Source organism: Siphateles boraxobius, unplaced genomic scaffold, assembly GCF_051911475.1.
Source record: "Siphateles boraxobius isolate OS27281-9 unplaced genomic scaffold, OSU_SipBor_1 9, whole genome shotgun sequence".
In the NCBI taxonomy this organism is placed as follows: Eukaryota; Metazoa; Chordata; class Actinopteri; order Cypriniformes; family Leuciscidae; genus Siphateles; species Siphateles boraxobius.
The window spans coordinates 2,290,051-2,311,231 of record NW_027509219.1 but is presented as its reverse complement, the minus strand read 5'-3'; the positions used below and the strand labels follow the sequence as shown (position 1 = coordinate 2,311,231).

The 21,181-nt window shown below is 39.7% G+C and overlaps 1 protein-coding gene across 2 annotated transcripts in view; it reads right to left on the bottom strand.

Moving 5' to 3' along the window:
* Positions 1 to 4,879: 4,879 nt before the first annotated feature.
* Positions 4,880 to 21,181, bottom strand: part of antxr1a (ANTXR cell adhesion molecule 1a) — a 106,079-nt gene continuing 89,777 nt past the window's right edge. For both annotated transcript variants that reach the window (XM_077222781.1, XM_077222782.1), the window contains exon 18: positions 4,880 to 7,289. In XM_077222781.1, the coding sequence (XP_077078896.1) occupies positions 6,873 to 7,289 (417 nt within the window). In that variant the 3' untranslated portion in view covers positions 4,880 to 6,872. The remainder of the gene's footprint in view (positions 7,290 to 21,181) is intronic.

Here is a 21,181-nt window from a genome sequence, read left to right as displayed (position 1 = left end):
AAGTTATGCCAGCTCATGGAAAGGGTTTTAAGTATTTCACAAGCTAAACTACTATCATTGCTCTTTGCATTGCTTTTAGATTTTACAAGAGCATCTTAAATGTGTAGCTTTATCTTTTCACCTGAATGGATTGTGTGGTAGATTATTTGTTCCAGATCAGTTCTGCCATTTACACAAATTTTTGTGTAGTACAAGTTGTCCAGCCTTTTTTTTTTTTTTTTGTCAAAGCATGGCATAATGTTTTTAGGCAGTGTGTACAAGATACAAAATAGTTTTTTTAACTCTCTGGTTTCATTCATTCAACTTTGGCTTGTACAAAGCCATACAATGGTATACTTTCCAGGAATAGGGTAAAAAATAGGGCATGCAACTTTTCTTTTTCAGGGAGGTGAGCTGTTTTAATTTTTCACATTATGTAAGGTTTGTAACTTTGCAGTCATGTTACCAAACAGGCAATGCATATTAAATCTATACAATGATTTCTTTTTCTTTCTTTTTTTTTAGATTGGCCATTCTATAATTTAGGGTACATTTCAAGACTATCTTTATTAATTATCAAATTATAAATAATAAAAAGTTTCAATTTATTAATTTCCACAAAAATTCTGTCTACTATGTTACTAACCAAATACTTCCAGCATCATGTAACGTCATTTTCTGCGGCGGATATTTTGAACACACTAAGGAAAAAATCCTCTTAATTTTCAATAGTTTATCTCCAGTGACCTATTGTCAAGGAGTGTAATAATTACCCGTCAACTACAGTAGGTTGGGTACATTGTTATTGGTTTTGCAATATTTTTATGATTTTATTTTAAATAAATATTCAAATGTGAGGTTAACCTATCAAGAAAATAACTTCTGGTTGGCCAGACAAGGCTTGCCTTTGAAATTGAGGCAAAATGGTGAAATTGTCAACTCTTACCTGTCAAGGTTACCTGTCAACTAAGTTGTAGAGCCAACTGAGTATGCCATATAATTAATCATCCGAGGACATAGATTCATTTTTGAGAGAGAAAGAGAGAGAGACGAGGAAGGATTAAGGGATATTACACAAATTTGACTAAAATAATTTTATAGTGTTTATTTGCAAGTTGAAACATAGGAGATCGTCAAATATATTTGACTTGGGTGTCATTATAACAATGTCAACTATGTTACTGTCATTATAAAATATGTTTTAGGTGTTTTTTTTACATTTAAAATTTATAGACTGCTGATTTTGTTATTAGGTTATAGTTTACATCCACACAGACTGGAGTTTTGCATGATATTCTTAGACCAATCAACTATCGAAATGATATTTAAAGTAGATTTATGATATATATATATATATATACTGTCCTTAGTGACTTTGCTGAAATTTTACACAAACATCATCAGAGAACTTCTTAGCGGTCTTAACATAATCACACTGCATATGGTAGAATAGACCAACAAAAAAGAATTCCCATGAATTAGTAATATGAAGAATATTTACTTGATATTTTTTGTTTTGTTTTTACATTATCTTTAGTAACCGAGTTCTTCATGTCTGTCGCACTTTTATTGAATGTCACTTTATTTTCAAAAAGGGTAAAAAAAAATTGCAGAATGCTGTGCTAACTTTTGCTTAAGTGCGTATTATGATTTACTATGATAGACTAACTCTATTCCCCCTCATTTGATGCCAAATAGTAACCAGAGTTTTGATGATATGAGCTGTTTGTCCTTTGAAAATATAGTTCTTAAAGAGCAGAGAAACATTTAAGCTCTGACTCAAAGGATATTGGCAGTGTGGATAGATTGAAACGGTGTGTGTCGTCATTGTTGTTGATTGCGTTATTGGCTAGAGCAGAAAGTGGGTTAGGGAGTGTGATGCTAAACCCAAACTTCACCAAATGTGTAAAGAAAGAAAGCCAACCAACAATGGCCTGTCACTCGCAGTAACACATCACTGGCATGCCACCCACTTTGTATATGGTCACTTTGTCAGTTTGGGTAAAATGTCAGTTAACTGCCAAGTCTGAGCTCAACTCCATTGGGTGTTTAAATTGACTGTTTATCCAGCCACAACTATTTTTCTTTTGGGTGCAGCGTCTGCCAGGAACAAAAATGTAAATATTATCGTGGCCTTTTTACCTTTTAAGTAATCATTTATTAAAATCAGCATCAAAAAGATAATAATCGAAAAGTTTTCCAGTGAGAATACACCAAATAAAATTTGGCCTATCAAAACATTTCTGAAATTGTGTTTAACCATCTTTCTATACAGTAACACCGACATTATCACAACAAGCAAGATTGCTCCTGTGCTGATATTCAGATTCATAGTGTGATCGACTGTGGTTATGTTTTTATACACCCGTTCTACAAACAGGAGGTTAATGACTTGAGTTTCAGACCATGTTTGGCCAGTTAGTTTGTATATTTTTTCTCTGCCACTAGTTCCAAAACAAGCCAAATCATCAATCTTTGTGTGTGATTAAGCAAACTACTGACTGAAAGCCGGTCTGGATTATTGTTAATGTTTACGGAGTGGAGTGGAAGAGCATAAACTCCAGGTTTTCCCCGTCGTTAAACTAGCAAAAGTGGATTCGGACACGCACTAAGTGCACTTGCGCCGTGAGCTTTAGACCATGCGCTTAGATTGTTAAAATAGGGCGTCCCACTATATATTAAGTGGCTTTAAGTACTATGTACTTACATCAAAAAATAAGTACAATGTACTTATTGTGTTCAGGTTGTATTGTAAAACACTTTAGCTGCTGTTGAGGTGTGATACGGGTAAGGTTAGGGTCAGGTGTGGTGGTATGGGTAGGTTAAGGTTTAAGGAAAGGGTCAACTGTGTAATTACAAATGTAGTTACATAAATTAATTACAACTGTAATTACATGCAGGTATTTTCAAAATAAAAGTACAATGTAAAAACATGTATGTACACAATAAGTCTATAGTATCAAATTTTTAATGTTACACTTTATTTTAAGGTGTCATTGTTACAGTGTGATTATATATTTAAGTACTGAGTAATAATAATTAACTACATGTACTTACTATAGGGTTAGGGTAGGATTAGGATTTGGTTGAGGGTTAGTTCCATGTAATTATGCATAATTTACTGTTATTACTGTGGTAAGTTTATGTAACCTATGTAACAAGGACACTGTAAAAATGAAGTTACCATTTTTAATTGCAATGTTAGTACATAGTACTTAAAGCCACTTAATATAAAGTGGGATCAAACAGGGCCCTATATGTGGCCCTGTTTACACCTGGTATTAAGATGCATTTTAGTCGATTGGTTCACAAGTGGATGACACTAAATACAGGTGTAAACGGGTCTAAAATGCCACTTTTGACCACTTCCAGAGGTAGTCGAAAACGCATTGCTTTCTGAGTGTAAACGCTCATGTGATCGAATGTGTTCAAACGGTTAGAACAGCCGCAAAAAAGAAAGTAAAACGGAGAGCAGCTTTTGAATTAAGAATTCATACTATTTTCACATACTGTTTTCTGCCTACTGCAGCATTAACAAGTACCAATTCAGATGTAGCATACCTGTTCATGATGATCAAAATAACAGTTATTATATTTATGGAATGTTTATTTAAACGATTTATCTGTGCACATCATTTTAAAATAAAGTCCCAACCTACATTTCTTGTTCAAGAAGCCATTTCACTCGAAAACACTATCACAACTATTGCAATCAAACTAAGGGTGTCATTTTGGCGTTACTTTTGTTCAATAAATTATGGGCTAAAAATGAGCGCAATAAAACATGACAATTATATCTATGACTCATACTTAAATTCCAGGGACAGGGAACAATGGGATGGTGGTTGGGTTGGGTGGGGTTAGGGAAGTTAAACAGATACCAGGGTCAAATATGTGAATTAACACCATCTATACAGAACATCACATTAGATTTTTGTAATAGATCTGAACAAAACAGTTTACACTGGTCCCACTGCACTGCTGGAGAAAATGCATATTAATCCCAATTTATTTTTCCAGAATCATTTCATTTGCTTATCTTTGGCTGCTCTTGAATCATGTCATGCCAAACCTTGCTGGGGTTGTGCTTATTTCACTGAATAAAACTGGCTTTTGAAATTGGACACATCCATGATGGCGAGAGTGGTTTATAGTCTCTGTCTCATGAGACGCCAGCTTTCTGTGCTAATGTTGACAGAGCGGACTCTGGACTAAATTATACCTGGTCTAAAGGGAACCAGTTCAGGAGAGGAGGCCGAGCTGCCGGAAATGTCGGATTAAAAACAACACAGGAAAAGGAAGAAATCTTTTGTATCATTTTTTGTTTATTTCTTTGAGCAGACTTAAGATCACCTAAAGATCAGATGATATTTTATAACCAAATTATGCAGAAATCCAAGTAGCCTATGACTCTTTCAAAGCATGTTGTCAACCATGTTGAAAATCAGTCCAAGAATGTTTAATAAATGCCCTGGTCACACTTTATTTTACAGTCCTGTTTCGCTTGTTCATACTATGTATTTATTGTAGTAATGACAGTATTTTTGTGGGTAAGTAAACTGTAAATACATTGGTTGCACTTTATTTTACAGTACATGCACTTTCAATGTACTTTTAAAACATCATCCAATGACCACATGATTTATAGTCAGCTTCTGGTGCTTTATGCCAAGAACATTTTTTTTCTGTAAATATGATGTATTTTTCTTATAACGGAGTTGAACCCCTCACATTATATTAATAACTCCCTTAAATATGACTTCAGAATGATCAAGCCATTATTTTTAAAGGTCACTATAGAACAGGATTGAACAAAAAGATTTTAAGCCAACGATTCTTCTCTGCTGAAAACTCCAGGCAAACCATCCATGAAACACATGCAAACAGGAGGACCAGTATGACTTTTATGACAGCATTTTATTTCAAAACAATAGAACGTAAAAAAAAAATAATGTAGTCATGATCCAAGCCATTTGGAGAAAGATTCATTTACATGATTTCTTTGAAAGGCATATATGATTTAACATGAACATATGTGATTTCTTTTATGTAAATGACCCATAAAACCATCATCATAACAGGGTTTTGGAGTTATATAAACAACACTGGCATCATAGTGGGACCGCAATAACTTAGACTCGGAGTACAACGGAAAATGACGAGTACTCTTTAGAAGCAAGTGATTGTGAAATCTGACACTGTGATGCATTATGACAATAATATATACAGCCTGTAATTATGAACAAAAACAAACTCATATATCAAATGCATTGGACTCTGGGTTCTCAATAGTTTTTTCGGCAAAAATAATTTCCAATGTGAAAAGCTATTTGTAATCTTCCCCTGTGGTTATTCATGGTGGATAAAACGCAGAGGCTTTAGAACTCTTACTGGGGAAATGTGTCATCTTTTGTTTTGCCTCTACATTATTCAAAATTGCAATCATGCCACAATAATAATAAAAAAAAAATGAAAAAAATCACACAAAAAAGAAAACCTTGGATAAAAAAACTACACAGGGCTACAGAGTTTTATACATACAGCATGTGTAAAGTATAATAATTTGTGCTATGTTTAAATGATGCACCCATACACCATTACAACTGTGACATGTGCAAAAAGTAAGGTGATGCTGCTTATAGTTTACATACATTTCAGATTTTTCTCTGATGTTTCAAGTCCGTCCCCATAAACATCTTAGCCTCCTCAACGTCATCCTAATGGTAATAGTTCACCCAAAAAGTATGACAGAATTTACATTTTTAATAAAACTATCCCTTTAATTCATCATGGTCTGGTACCTTGTTAATATTCAAAGACCAAAAAAGCAACATGCTCCCCCAAACCCCCAACCCCATCAAAGCCACTAAAATTCCTATTGCACAAAATAATAAATGTCAATTACCTGAATGAGCAACAGTTTTTTGCCTTCCTATGGCAAAGCATTTTATCAAAAAATGGTTAAGTGTTTGAATTTTGCAACTGCATTTAGTTTGAAAGGAATCGTTTTTTTTAACCGCCACTAGAATAAAAACACATCAAGAATGATTCAGCCACAATGGGCCATTCTAACCTAATTCTAATTATAAGTACAAATATTCTAAATTTACCAACTGAAGTCACATGTACGCTGCACGCTTACATTGTACATAAAACCCTTATATGGAGATGGGCATATTTATGCAGATTATAGTTGGGGACTGCAGTCTTTCATTTAGAATACTTCAAATCATTAACATTAGAAGGTTAAAAATCAATCCGTGTGCAATGCATACGCACCTATTGTGAATCTGGCTGAAATTTTTGTGCAAAGTTTACCTGTGCGTTTAAGTATGCATAATCCATGCAATTTTTAGCGAATGAGACCCAATGTTTAGTTTTGCCTTTTAAGGAAGTTGACCTGTATGTAGTCACACTAGTTACAAACGTGCATATATTTTCTCAACTGTTCTGAACAATAAAGCTCCTGAAAGGCTATTTTGTTTCAGCTTTCCTCTTTTGTGGACACCTCCTTTATCAGATGATCCCATGTGCATGCAATTGTGAAACATCCATGAATCCATTAATGGAACCAGCCACTTCCATTCTCAAAGCTTGGTTAAACTCACACAAATCACTCTTGCTGAGAAACAGGAGCTTCGAACGTGAATTTTCTGTTTCTTTGCAATGCCTAGTGTGTGCTTCTGAGTGTTGCTCCCTTTAGAGTTTCATGGAGGCTTGTGTTCCATTTCATTGCTCTTTTCACGGAAGCGAATGCCCTTAATGCCACAGGTGAGACACGTTTTATTGTGTTAGGCCACACAGCAACGGAATCTTGAGGAGGTTGTGGAAAATTTATATTTCCTGTTTGCTTCCAGTCTTCATCTTTAGGGCCTCATTGTAGTCCACTCACATTAAACACAGGGCCGTGGAGGTGGACGATCTGGAGGTGGAGCTCTGCCTGGAGGCGGGGCTTGAGGGGGTGGGGGCAGGGAGGAAGTAGGTGATGCTGGAAGAGAGGGCAGAGTTGTGGGCGGAGAAAAGAAGAGGGTGGTAGGGGATGAAGACCAGACAGGAGGTGGAGAATAGGATGGAGGAGGAGTAATGGGTGGAGATGGGTTGATGGTGTGAGGAGGAGGGGTGGAAGGTACCGGAGGAAAACAGGAGGATAGGGAGTCCGGTGGACTGCGTGGAGGAGGGGGCAGCTGGCCCTGAGGAGGGGGTGGGTTGAGGGTCCGTGTGGGGGAGTAGATGGGTGAAGAATGGTGGTTGTAGGATGGATACCGTGGAGGAAGATTAGACTTGACACGGGTGAAGTTCATACAGCGACCCTGGGAGAGAAATATAGGACAGAAAAAAAGTATTTTAGAATTTAACAGTAACATTTTTCTGAAGAAAATGTGCTGTGGTATGGTTTTTCCTGTTGTTAAGGTGTTGCTATGAAGCAGCTTACATGTTATGGGTGATTGTCAAGGTGTTGCTATGTAGTGGATCGGATGTTAGGGTGTTCATGGAGGTTGCCAGGGTATTAATATGCAGTTTTGTGTTGTATGTGGTTTTTCGTTATGCGGAACGTTATCGCATTTTTTGTTATGTGGTTGCTTGGGTGTTCTGAGTGGTTGTCAAGGCGTAGTTATACAGTGAATAACATGTGTTGAGTGTTGTTAAAGTGTTATCAGTGCTTACCAGGGCATTGCTATTCAGTACTAAAATATTCTAAAGAGTTTTTAGTGCTTGCTATGCAGTGGCTATGTGGTTGCCAGGGCATTGCAATGCAGTGTTAACATGTTCTTGGGGGTTTTAGCATATGCAGTTTGCTAGGGATATCTAGGTAGTTGCCAGGGCATTCCTAAGCAGGGCTAACATGTTATTGTGGGGTTTTAGCATATGCAGTTGCTAGGGTGCTCTGGGTAGTTGCCAGGGTGTTGCTAAGCGGGGTTTACATGTTCTTGTGGGGTTTTAGAATATGCAGTTGCTAGTGTGCTCTGGGAAGTTTCCAGGGCATTGCTATGTGGTGGCAATATCTTTTTTGATTCTCTATGGCTTTGTTCACACTGCACACAACAGTTTTTCAATTTAGTTTAAGGACTCACTGTCTGCTCCGTCAGTTTGAAAGTAATGAAACTGGATTTGTTTCTTCAGACATTGTTGTCAATATGAGGTGAGCTGCATGGGTTGCTATAGTAACAGTGACTGTGTACACATCAGCACAATGCAAAGAGATTATTTCAATACAATACACAAAGTAGCATGTGGAGAGAGAGGACAGAAAATTGGAAAATTAGATTTTGTGTAGCATGACATATCTCAAGCTTGAGATGCAATATGACTATTTAGTCTGAGACACATTCCAAAACAAATTCTTTTTACTTGGATTTCAGACCAATTATGGATGTAAACCCTTTTTAAGGGGTTTGTAAAAAGGTAACACTTTAGTTTTTAGGGTCCAATTCTCACTATCAAATAACTAATAACTTTTGCCTCAATAAACTCCTAATTACTGTTTATTAATAGTTAGTAAGGTAGTTGTTAAGTTGGTCCCACTTTATATTAAGTGGCTTTAAGTACTATGTACTTACATCGAAAAATAAGTACAATGTACCTATTGTGTTCAGGTTGTATTGTAAAACACTTTTGCTGCTATTGAAATGTGATACGGGTAAGGTTAGGGTCAGGTGTGGTGGTATGGGTGGGTTAAGGCGTAAGGGAAGGGTCAACTGTGTATTTACAAATGTAATTACATAAATGAATTACAGCTGTAATTACATACAGGTATTTTTAAAATATAAGTACAATGTAAACACATGTACAGTATATACACAATAAGTCCATTGTATCAAAATATTAATTTCAATGTAAGTACATAGTACTTAAAGCCACTTAATATAAAGTGGGACCGTCAGGTTTAGGGATTGGTAGGAATAGAGGTTGTAGAATATGATCATGCAGAATAAGGCATTAATATGTGTTTTATTAATAAAAAAGCCAATATCCTTGTAATATGCATGCTAATAAGCAACTAGTTAATAGTGGGATTGCACCATAAACTAAAGTGTTGCAAAAAACTAAACCGATTTGAGTCATATTTTGCTGGGAATTAGTAAATTAGATCATTGATATTTCATTACAAAAATGTGGCACAAATAATAAACAGGCATGTTGCTCCCCTAATGTTGAAAACACTGCGGCTTTGCGTTGAGTTGAAACTCCTCTCTCAGAGATCACAAAATAACCATTACATTGACTGGCAAAACGCCTTCCTTTGAATTTGACATTTTGCAGCCTCAGCCTCAGAAGACGATCGTAAAAAGCTTGTTTTGATGCCATTGTGTAGGACAACGTGGCAGAAGAGAAATGTTTTACATTATTTGATTCAGATGAAGTGAATAAGCCAGGGACATTCATCTCAAGTCTCCAAATGCTTGTGTCTACAATGATGGACTTTACCATCAACATGACAAACACACACACTCCGAGGTAGAGTAAAGTGGAGAGAGGTGTCTTTCTGCTCTTTTTCTGTCTTCTGTAGGAAGTTATAAATGCCAGACCAGTTTTAATGATAAACAGAGGAAAAAGCTTGATGTTTTACTAGAAATGCTTATGAAAATTAGTGCACTCTGTCCAAATTTACTGTCAACTAATGAAGAACTCCCCTGCTGGCCCCATAAAGGCGCAAACACATAACATACACACACTGTCCATGTAGTTAAGAGCTTATGGTATGTACTGTAATGAAGCACAAAGACTGAAAGAATTTGGTATGTATAGCTCTAGATTTCACGTGACATAAAACTTCTATAGGAACGCCCACTTACAGGACAAAACAAAGCTTTCTTCTGCTGCCTGCTAGTTATTTTTACCAGGTTTGTACTAAGTACTAATGTAACAAGATATATTAAAAGGTCAAATTCAATATACACCTAATTAATAAAACCTAATATAGGCAAGCAGATGAAGCAGAATATGAACATAACTCACAAAGTTTCTCATTAAAGGATTAGTTCACCCAAAAATGAAAATTATGTCATTAAATACTCACCCTCATGTCGTTCCAAACCCATAAGACTTTCGTTCATCTTCGGAACACAATTTTCGATAAAATCCGAGAGGTTTCTGAACCACCCATTGCAGCAACGTCATTGCAAATTTCAAGGCCCAGAAAGGTAGTAAAGACATCGTTAAAATAGTCCATGTGAATACAGTGGTTCAACCTTAATGTTATGAAGCGACGAAAATACTTTTTATTCAACAATCCCTTCTCTTCTGTGTCATTCTCCTACACTGTTGACATAGTGTAAACAGTGCAGCACTTTCAGCTTTTACGTCAGACCGCCGCCTCACTTCTTACAGAGAACCTTGAAGCGCTGCACTGTTTAAACTACGTCAGCAGCGTAGGAGAATGACACAGAAGAGAAGATATTGTTGAATAAAGTTGTTATTTTTAGGGGTGTTTTTGTGCACAAAAAGTATTCTCGTCGCTTCATAACATTAAGGTTGAACCACCGGAGACACATAGACTATTTTAACAAAGTATTATACCTTTCTGGGCCTTGAAGTAAAACTATAACCAAAACTGGGCCTTGAAGCTATATCTTTTTTTGCCATCTATGGCTGGTTCATAAACATCTCGGATTACATCAAGAATATCTTCATTTGTGTTCCGAAGATGAGTGAAGGTCTTACAGGTTTGGAACGACATGAGGGTAAATCAATGACATGCATTTCAATTTTGGGTGAAATAACCCTTTAAGTGTTTTCTTTATAAAGGGTTTCTATGGGAAAACTTTGTGAGTTACGTTCATATTCTGCGCGATTTAGTGTGATGCCTTTATATCGTGGGCTCATTTGCTTGCCTGTATATAGTATTCATCATCAATAAGGTGTATATTGAATTTGATATTTTAATATCTCTGGTAAGCCACGTAAGGCGTTTTAGAATGTCCTGCTGTTTTTAGTGATTAAATTACTGCGACAGGTTCTGTACTTGGATCACAAGTGCCCAAAACTTGCAGTTTGTTCACATATAATTGTTTTTAATCTTTTAGGTGATTTAAATATTCTTGAAACAGATGGGAAATTGACAGGCCTGTGCTGCAGTTTTATGGATATTTTTCCCTCCAGGTCTCCGCCCCAGTCATGTGACTGAAAACTATATAAGATCAACAATATAAAGTCGAGGAGACCAACGTCTAGAAAAAATTATTGAAGAAATCATAATATTAAATGTGGAGGAACAGAAGTCCCGCCTTTTAATAAAATAACCAATCATGTGTTTGGTTACCTTGGAATGTGCATGTATAATATCTGGTCCTGACAAAAAAATTGAAAAAATTCAGTGTGATTTGAGCCAAATAAGCTTTATTCTTTTTATTGTCAGTTTTTATTTGTTATTTGATCATGTTATTAATATGTAATCTTGACAAATAGTTACAGAGAATTCAGTGTTTCCCAAATAGCTGGGGTGAATTTTGAAGGCACTTAGTAGTGGCAGTAGGTAGACAATCAGACAAACTTTCAGCACACTTATTAAAACAATATAAGTGTCCATAGTCATAATACACTGGCAACTTGTCAACTCATCAAAAAATGATACAAAAAAATTCAAATGGTTCTGTTCAATTATAAGATTTTTCAAGAATTGTGTTTTGTGCACTGAATTAAAATTTAATACAGATTTATAGACTAAAATAGTATTTTTATAAAAATTTTGCATATTGTTTTGCTTTTGCAGTCCATTATGATTTTAGTAGATTTTAGTTTTCACTTTTAAGGACATTTTTGATTGCTTTTGTATGCAAACCAGTTTTATCATTGTGTAGGGGGCACTTTGAAATCTAGGTCCTGAAGCCAAACCAGATGAGAAGCAGCCCTGTATACTCCATCTGAACATTGTTGCCTTCATTTCAGAACGTTCATCTGCAGAGTTTCTCTCTGTCTCCACGCTGTCTCTCTCAGAAGTAGCCGGGACAGCAGCCAGCTATAGTTTCTTTTTAATTTTATAGTCGCCAGAACCTAAAGTTTTTTGCTAAATAACAACATGCCTACATTGCTTCCTTTGTTAATGTCTGGTCTTCCTTCCCAGACTTTTATCATCTGCTCTGCTTAAATTGCCCTTATTGTCACCACTTGCTCGACTTCAAAGTGAATCGAAAAATAATTACACAACAAATCAAAAACATAATGATACCTTTGTTGAAAAGGAAGTACTTATGTTATTTAACTAGTGCACATGTTAGGCATATGTGCAGACAACAGGATAATTACATTCTATGTAATTATGCATGCATCTTAACACTGCAATGGTGGCTCAGATGCCACATCTGAAGTGACATACAGTACAGTATACCATTGACACAGACTAAAGCAAGATTGTTATCATTAACTTTTAGACTCAGAGAAAAACATGTTTTTATCTAAAATACAAAGAAAGTTTACAAAACTTAAAAAGATAAACATGCACAACAATAATGTAAAAACAAAAGCTAAATGGAATAAAACGTCCTGAAGGAGGGAACGGAGGACGTAGTCCCCTTGCCACTACCGCTGGACCACCGCTGACTCCGGGTTACGTAGGGACCTAGTCGACGTTGACTGAATGGGGATAACCTTTGAAAATGCTACTAAAGCTGCCACCTTCCAGTGCCTAGACAGAAGCCTCCTGATGCGGTTCAGCGGTTCAATCTAGCACAGCCCAGCCCCCAACTCTAAATCTGTCAGCAAAGCACTCTGTCGACGCCCAACACTCATTGTAGAGGAGCTCAACACCTAAGTGGACATGAGCATCTCTGAATTTTTCACCGAAATGAAGGCAGCCACCATTAGTGGGCCAACTTTGCTTGGAAACAGCCTTCCCTCTCTGCTGAATTCCTAACAGATAAGAGCTGGTCTGAGGTCTAAGGCTTGGATTCTGTACACGTCTAAACGCTACCCTCTAGTAGAGACCATGCGAGCAGGAGAATTGATTTAACAGAAATTTTAACTCACTGCCTGCAGTGGCTCAGGGGCTTGTCTCTGCAGTGGAGTTGCACCAGAGATAAGGCCCAATAGGATAGAGAGGGACGCAAGGATTTACATTACCTTGCTCCCTCAGGAACCCGACGATCAGGAAGTGCTTCCCACGCTTCTTCATCATGATGTGCGTCAATAATACAGAGGCAACATTATTTTGAGGGTGGAGGAAACAGCCTACTCCAACCCATCTTGCAGGAAAGAGAGCACTGAAATGATCGAAAGCTTTCAGGATCTCCTCACGGAGAGAAGACTCACTCAACGACTAGGTTCCACTTCAATGCGTAAACACACCACCTCTTTCCAGGGGGTGCTCGCAGAAGTGATGGCAACTACCACATGTACCTGTGACCTCCGCGTTCAGTGTAGGACCGCCCGGAATCTCCAGGGGTAGAATGCAGGTGCCAACGTACCCCGTCCCTGAAAAAATGTTCTGGGGAAGTCAAGAAGGCTGTTGATGGGAACCAGGTCTGGTTGGGACAAAAAAGGTGCAACTATGAAGACCTGCTCCTTCCTGACTTGGCACCAAAGGTGCAAGCGACAGGCGCAAAAGACAGGAGCACTGCTCAACACTACATGTAAAGATCACTGAGCTTCAGGAGCATTTCTCCTCAACACTTGAGTGCAAAGAAATTCACTGAGCTACAGGAGCATTTCTGCTAAACACTGAGTGTGAAAGGATCCACTGAGTTTCAGGAGCACTGCTGCTCAATATCTGAATGTGATGAATTCACTGAGCTATAGGAGCATTCCTGCTCAACACCTGAGTGTGATGAACTTCACTGAGTTTCATGATCATCTCTGCTCAACATGAAGTGTGATGAATTCACTGACTTGAGCAGGCGCTAGGCGAAAATGAGTCGCAGTCGCTTTTAGGAGGCTCACTGGGGAAACACATTTCTGAGGGCCCCCGGGGCAGCTGAGAGCCAGTGTCTGTCCAAGGCTTGTCCGCTCGGACAGAATAAATACAACTGGCAGGGAGAGGAAACCGGAGAGACAACTGAGCGGCCTCGGTGTGGTCATGACCCAGCTGGACCCCAGGGGATGGAGTCTCCACTCACCCTGACTATAACTGTCGTGAGGTTCTGACTCCAAGGAGGAGGTGACGGGTGAGTCATGACACGCGAGGGAAGCTTAACCAACGGTCGAAATGACTGATAACTCAAGGCACAAATGCCCATGTAGTCGGGGGTCGCCCAGGCCCCCGTTAAAACACGCCCTTTGTAAATGAGGGTTTGGCAGACCGGGGTGAACTGTAGTCACACAGGGTGAGCTGCTCTGCCACGGTCACCTCAGGACTCGATTGTGAAGCTAGCGCTGAAGCGGTCTTCATATGGAGGAAGCCAAGTGGCTGCATCTACCATATGCCCCAGGAGCCTCTGAATGTTCTTTCAGTGGGACCCTTTCTCACTTCTATATGCACCAGCTTAACACACTCTCATTGAAGAGACGTGTTGCACCAAGTCCACCTCCAAAACTAAAAAAGAGATACTCAACCCGTGGGCGAGATTACTCTCTCCCAGTTGACCTGAAGACCCAACGTGAACCACTCGAAGGGAAAGACTCTGTACTGATACTTCAACCCACACGCACCACACACAGGATCGCCTACAGAGCTGAGGGTAGAGATCTGAAGCACATGTCAATCAGGTCGGAGCTGCAGACCAATCTTGGGCCAAGATGGTCATGACCCAACTAGTAGCATGAAGAATGAGTTTACAACTGGTCTTCATACCGGCTGGAGGCGGCTATATCAAGTTCTTCGCCAGTAGGACAAGATATGCGTGCACAAGTCAGGAGCATTGCTCAACACTAGGTGTGATGAATATCACTGGAGTCCAGGAGCACGTCTGCACAACACGGAGTGTGATGATTGTCACTGACTTGAACAAGATAGCCGAGCCTTAGGAGGCGCAGCAAAGTGAATAGTGTAGTGTTAGTGTGCTGTGCAACACTTACCTGTCTCCACTAGAGGCAGGAGGCACGTGAGAAGGCGGAGACCGGGTCCTCAAACGCACCATGCTGCCTGCTGGTGACTCGGCGGGCGGATGAAGGCAGCAGCGTCCCGCCGGGGCAGGATGTGTCAGATAGCCTCCGCAATTCCTACAGCATCGCCGAATAACCCAACCAGGGAAATGGGAGAGTCCGGAAACCGAACCTTGTCCGCTTCTCTCATGTCAGCCAGGTTGAGCCAGAGATGGCGCCGGTGTGGAAGTGTGGACATCGCCGAACTATCTGCGCGAGCTGCAACCTTCGTGGCCCAGAAGGCGAGGTCAGTTGCAGTGCAGAGCTCACCCATGAGCTCACGGTCCGGGCAACCCTTGTGCATGTTCATGAGTGCCTGGGCCTGGTGGACCTGGAGCAACGCCATGGCATGCAGAGAGGAAGCAGCTTGCCCACAAGCTTTGTAAGCCTTGCCCGTAAGAGCGGACGAGAACTTACAGGCTTTAGAGGGGTGGCGAGGATCACCTCTCCAGGAAGCTGTGGCCGCCAGACACAGTTGCATCACGACAGACAGCTCCACTGGAGGGATTGCCTCAGAATCCTTCGCCGCTCCCCCTTCAAGGGTAGTGAGGGGGGAGGATCTACTTAGGCGGTTTCTCCTTGAGAAAGGTGCCATCCATGCCCTCGTAAGATCCTCATGCACTTCAGGAAAGAAAGGTACCGGGGCAGCGGGCTGAGAACCAGCACGGCCCGCCCCACCCCGATAAACGAATCATCCAACCGAGACGGCTTGGGACACGGTGGAGGGTTCCACATGAGCCCTACCGCCTCGGCAGCCTTTTACAGCATAGCTGACATCTCTGGATCTGACTCAGGCAACACTGGTCTCCCAGGAGGAGGCAGCGCAGCCGAGTGGTCATCTTCTGATTCTGCGATTGACATACAGCAACCCCTGGAGGGTCCCCAAATGAAACAACTGGTCGGTCCACTACAGAGGAACCAGCGGGTTCACTGGGTAGCTCCACCGGCTGCGGTGCGAAAGAGGAGTGAGGGATCCACGGGGCCTTGCTGGGCGGATTACCCCTCACTGTAATCCTCAGATCACTCAGCTTGGATGGCACCCCAGTCCTTTTCTGGGAAGGCCCAGAGGCACCTATGCTTTTGACAAAGGCGAGTCTAGATCTCAGCACCAAGATGGCCATGTTCCCGCAATGGGAACATGACTCATCTACAAAAGCTTCCTCAGCATGCTGTAAGCCCAAACATGTGACACAGCTTTCGTGACCGTCAGAGGGGGACAGAGCCATACCATGCCCAGAAACGCACGGATGGAACGGCATCTTGAAAATGACCCGTGTTGCTCTTTTAGGAAATGGGACCGTCACCAGTGCCGGAGCACACAGGGAATGACCGCGGCAACACTGAATCAGTAAGACTAAAACAGTGAAGCACTCACTTCTCGCCCTCTCACCAACCGTCAACACACAACAAAACAATAGAAATTTGATGCTGTTAAAACATTAGTTGAGAGTTGAGAAGCTCGCGATCACCGCTGCACCACGTTGTAGAAAACCAACACTGGGAGGTCTTCCTGCAAGAACACCGACACACTCGCTCGTTGATGTGAATCACGCACGCCAATTACATTGGCTCGTTCAATAGTACTCGAAGATGATAGGCTCTCTGACGCAATCCGCATTCAGTCGACGTCGACTACGTCTGAGGTTATCGACTGAAAGGGAAATTTTGTTATTGTATTTTCAGTTGATGCTGGATGGTCTGATTGAATTAATCTCTTGAACCACACTTTCGAACCATGTATAATATGTTAAAAGAAATAAACATACTGGAATACTTTATGATCTAGTTCATACAACTGTAACACTTCAATTTATTGTCAGGGCTGGTTGGAACGAGGAGAGATGAGGCAAGAATCTGTTCGTACTTTATTAAACAGAACAAAAAATCATGAAACACGAAAGGGAATGCAAACCAGCACCAAAGAAGCGTGTTTCTGCCACAAAAGTTTACGAGTTTACATATTCCCAATTGTGTGTTAAAAAGTCAGAATTGCGAGGTATAAAACTCATAATTGCGAGATATAAAACTCACAATTGCGAGTTTATATCTCGCAACTCTGACTTTATAACACGCAATTGTGACTTTATATCACCCAATTCTGACTTTATATCTCGCAATTCTGAGAAATAAAGTCAGAATTGCGAGATGTAAACTCGCAATTGTGAGATAAAAACACAACTTCCATAATGCATCTATACAGTGCAGTAATTTACTGCGAACGGCTGGTTTTCCTGGTTTCAGTCAACAGAGCAACTGTGAAAAAGTTGTGTCTTGTGCTGCTGTTGTTTCTTTGCTGGGAAATTAACTGAAAATATTACATTTGGATTATCAAAAACAGGATCATAAATTAGCGAGGGCTTGAAGCAAAAATGACATTACACGAGCAATGCTGCTATTCACCTTAATATCAGAACAATTGCAGATGGGAAAATTATTTATACAAAAATTCAATAAACAAGTTCATATTAAGTAATTTACATTTTTAAGACCCTTGTATAATTTTTGCTCTATTTCACCAATGAAAATAGTTCCAAACAAAGCCACTGGGCTACATTTCCACCAAATAAGTTGGCAAAACAGTTTCATATTTAAAATGATCATTTCATTTTTCACATCATATATATTCAATTTTGTTTAAAACAATCATCCCATACATTATTAATGCTATTGTAATTGCAGTATAAATGTATTTTTCACCACGTAAAAAAACTGTTTTTAAAAAGTCCGTTTAAATCAATACATCTAAATGCCAATGCATGCAACTTCTGCAGTGCAAAGATGGATTATTTCGATACTGATTTCATTTGAGTGGTAACAGCCGGATTATACCTTATGATTCTAATTGAACTTAGATAATGGTTTACATAATTTTTATACATTTTTTTAATAAAAATTATTTTAATATGCAAAACTGTTACTCAATCATAGCAGTGAACGTTCAGTCTTGAATGAGACACCCATCAAAAGAGAGTGATCAAAGAAAAGGTCAAAAATAGTATAGAAAATAGCTTCTAAATTAGGATGTTTTGATAACAGTCTTGATAACAGTATAAGTAGACCTCAGAGAACATTATAAAAAAATTACCCCTTTATAGAAGATATCATGCATCACTGGACGGCTCAATCAAATATCATCTGCTTCTAATTAGCAACAGATCCATGTTGTTCGATGATTTTGTATGTAGCATTAACTTGACCACTGGACAGAAGCATTTGGCTGCAACTTACATTAAAACTGGTTAATTTCCCATTATGTTTTTGTTTTCTTTTTTGAAAATGAAAGATGTCTTTATCCACTCAAAGCTCGGCAGACATGTATGACCACAGTTGCTATGTAACCCAAAAGACACAACCACTGAACTCACATCATGATAATGTCAAGTATCTGAATAAGACCCACCACTGCAAAAAATTTAAATACATATCCATCAACTGACACACATCCACTAGAGTGCTGACTGTGCATGTTGTGGTAAGTGGCTAAATTACTGGGGACATTTGTTAAGATGAACTAATGAACTGTGTTAACGAACTGTGCAACATGAACTGTCTTTGTTTGCTTTGCGGCTCACAGCTGTTTGTCCGGTGTAATGTTCTGCATATGCGCCTTTATCGTCAATTTAACTACCACTGCACCAAAAACACAAACCTAAAAAATATAATTTATCAAACACATAATTGCAACTCTAACAACATTTAGCATTTTAGGGATTTAGGCTATATAATATTCATTTTTTGGACATAATGGCCGTTGGAACACCTATAGTGTTCCAGACAGTTATTGTGTGTTTTTTGGAGATCTACCAATAGCAAAACCAAGGTCTTCTTTGAAGTTATGCCATATTCTTTCATATTCAAATAGCATATTCTAAATATTATGGTAATCATACAGTACTATGGTATATATCAAAGGAGTGCTTGCCACAGGATTTTGTGAGACTATGGGGGCTGGACCTTGGTCCCTCTAGAGGGGAACTTTTTTGTATATTTTAAAGTTAAATGCATCAGTCTGGTGCACTTTGAGAGTTGAAAACTAAGAGCTCCAAATTGTTTTCAGTGTCCAAATTGAGAAAGTCTTTGCAATGGACTTTAAAGGCGCAGCATGTAATATTGACAGCTAGTGGTTGAAATGGGTACTGTAGTCCAAATTCAAAATATTGGAGAGAGTTGTTTCCCCCTCCCCTCCTCCTCAGACTTGACGGTCACACGGTAGAGATGCGCGGATGGGCTATTATTTAATCCGCAACCGCATCACAAAACTCATCATCCGTCCACCATCCATCCGCACCAACGTTTTTGACCTATTTTCAAAACCGCACCCACCCGCCATCCGCTGATACAAAGCGCTGCTGATGACAGCCGCGAGACTAGAAACCGCCCGCCACCCGCCCGAATTTAATGAAAATATTTTTTTCCGTAACGTCATCGGCCCGATCCGCGGTTTATACGCAGAGTACGCGGCTATAACCGCCAACCGCGCATCTCTATCACACGGGTTGCCAGATTGAGGACACGCAACAGAAACGAGCGCAATTGACAATGGAAGGCTTACATTGTAAGTTGATGAGTTGATTTATGATTCCATGGCTACAATATGCTGCGTTTTCAATTCCGCCAACTGGCAACCCTGAGGTGTCAAAATAAGATTGGTTAAATTGGCAGTGGGTGGGATCACACAGATCAAAACAAAAACAGACATTCTGACACGGAACGCACATTTCAGAGTAGAATAACTGGCTGTAGCATTGTTATTTAGAGAAACGAGTATGTCAACTTAGCATGTTTCCTAAATCTCTGCAAACATATTTTATATTTTTATATTTTGTGTGCTTTAGTACAGTCAAAAAAATTACATACAGCACCTTGAAAGTGGACTCAAACCTCTTTTTTTAGTTGTGATATAGTCTCTCAGTCTTCATTAATTCACAATATACTACTAATAATATATTACTATTTTAATAGAATTGCACTGTAAAATAAATGTAAATTAAAAATTATATAATACTTAACACTACAGTATATTACAAAACTTTGGACTTTTCTGTGAAAACAGGTTTACAAACATGTTTCAATAATGTTATCATAGCCCCTTTCACACAACTCGTTGATCCCGGGAAATTGCCGGGAAATTGCCAGAATGACTTCTGTGTGAACGCAAACACGACCCGGGATTGATCCCGCGATCGATGCCGGGTTGGGGACCTAGTAACATTGCCGGGATCAGTCCCGGAATGCGCGCTGTGTGAACACAAGCCGTAATCAATGCCGTGTCGTAATGATGACGCTGAAGTGAAAATAATGCACACGGGTGGTTTGCATCACAAAGAGAAATCGCAGCTCATAAGCAAACTATAGACGCTGCTGAGACATTACATGTCACATCGATGTCACGTTTCTTTACGGGATTTTTACGGGTTGTGTGTGAACGCACTCTCTGATTCCGGAAAATCACTGGCAGTGTGAATGAACCAAAGTCAAACGAACCCGGGTCGAATCCCGGGTTACTTTATCCGTTTATTTTCCGGAATCTCTGTGTGAAAGGGGCTCATGAGAAGTGTAAACCCAGACAGCAACACAGTGTCGGCCCAGATCCGGCCCACATCTGGTACACGTGTATTCCAGACGTACCAGATGTGGGCCGGATCAGGGCCGACACTATGTGGCTGTCTGGGAAAATATTTTTGGTTCATTATGAAACTGTGGCGGGACAGATTTGACCAGGGGTTTCCAAACTATGTCCTGGAGGGCCACTGTCCTGCAGAGTTTAACTCCAACACAGCTGCCGGGAAGCTTCTAGTATGCCTAGTAAGAGCTTGATTAGCTGGTTCAGATGTGTTTAACTGGACTTGGAGCTGAACTCTGCAGGACAGTGGTCTAACCCCCCAGGAGCAAGATTCGTCACTCCAGGATTAGACTGTGACAGGTCGCCAGAGCCTAGGTAATAAACTCTTTCCCTGACAGTGTTTTTGAAAAAAGTTGCCAGTCACCACCAGCATTTTCTATCATTTTCACAAAAGTATTATGGCCCCCAGATTATTTTTTTTATGAAGATATGAATATGCAATATATCAATAGAAAGAACAGAGCCTCTGATTTAAAATGCATGGATGCTTCATGCATTCCTTTTTTTATTAACACTTTCTTTCTTTATCAATGTAGGTACGTTTTATAAAAAGCAACATTTTGAGCA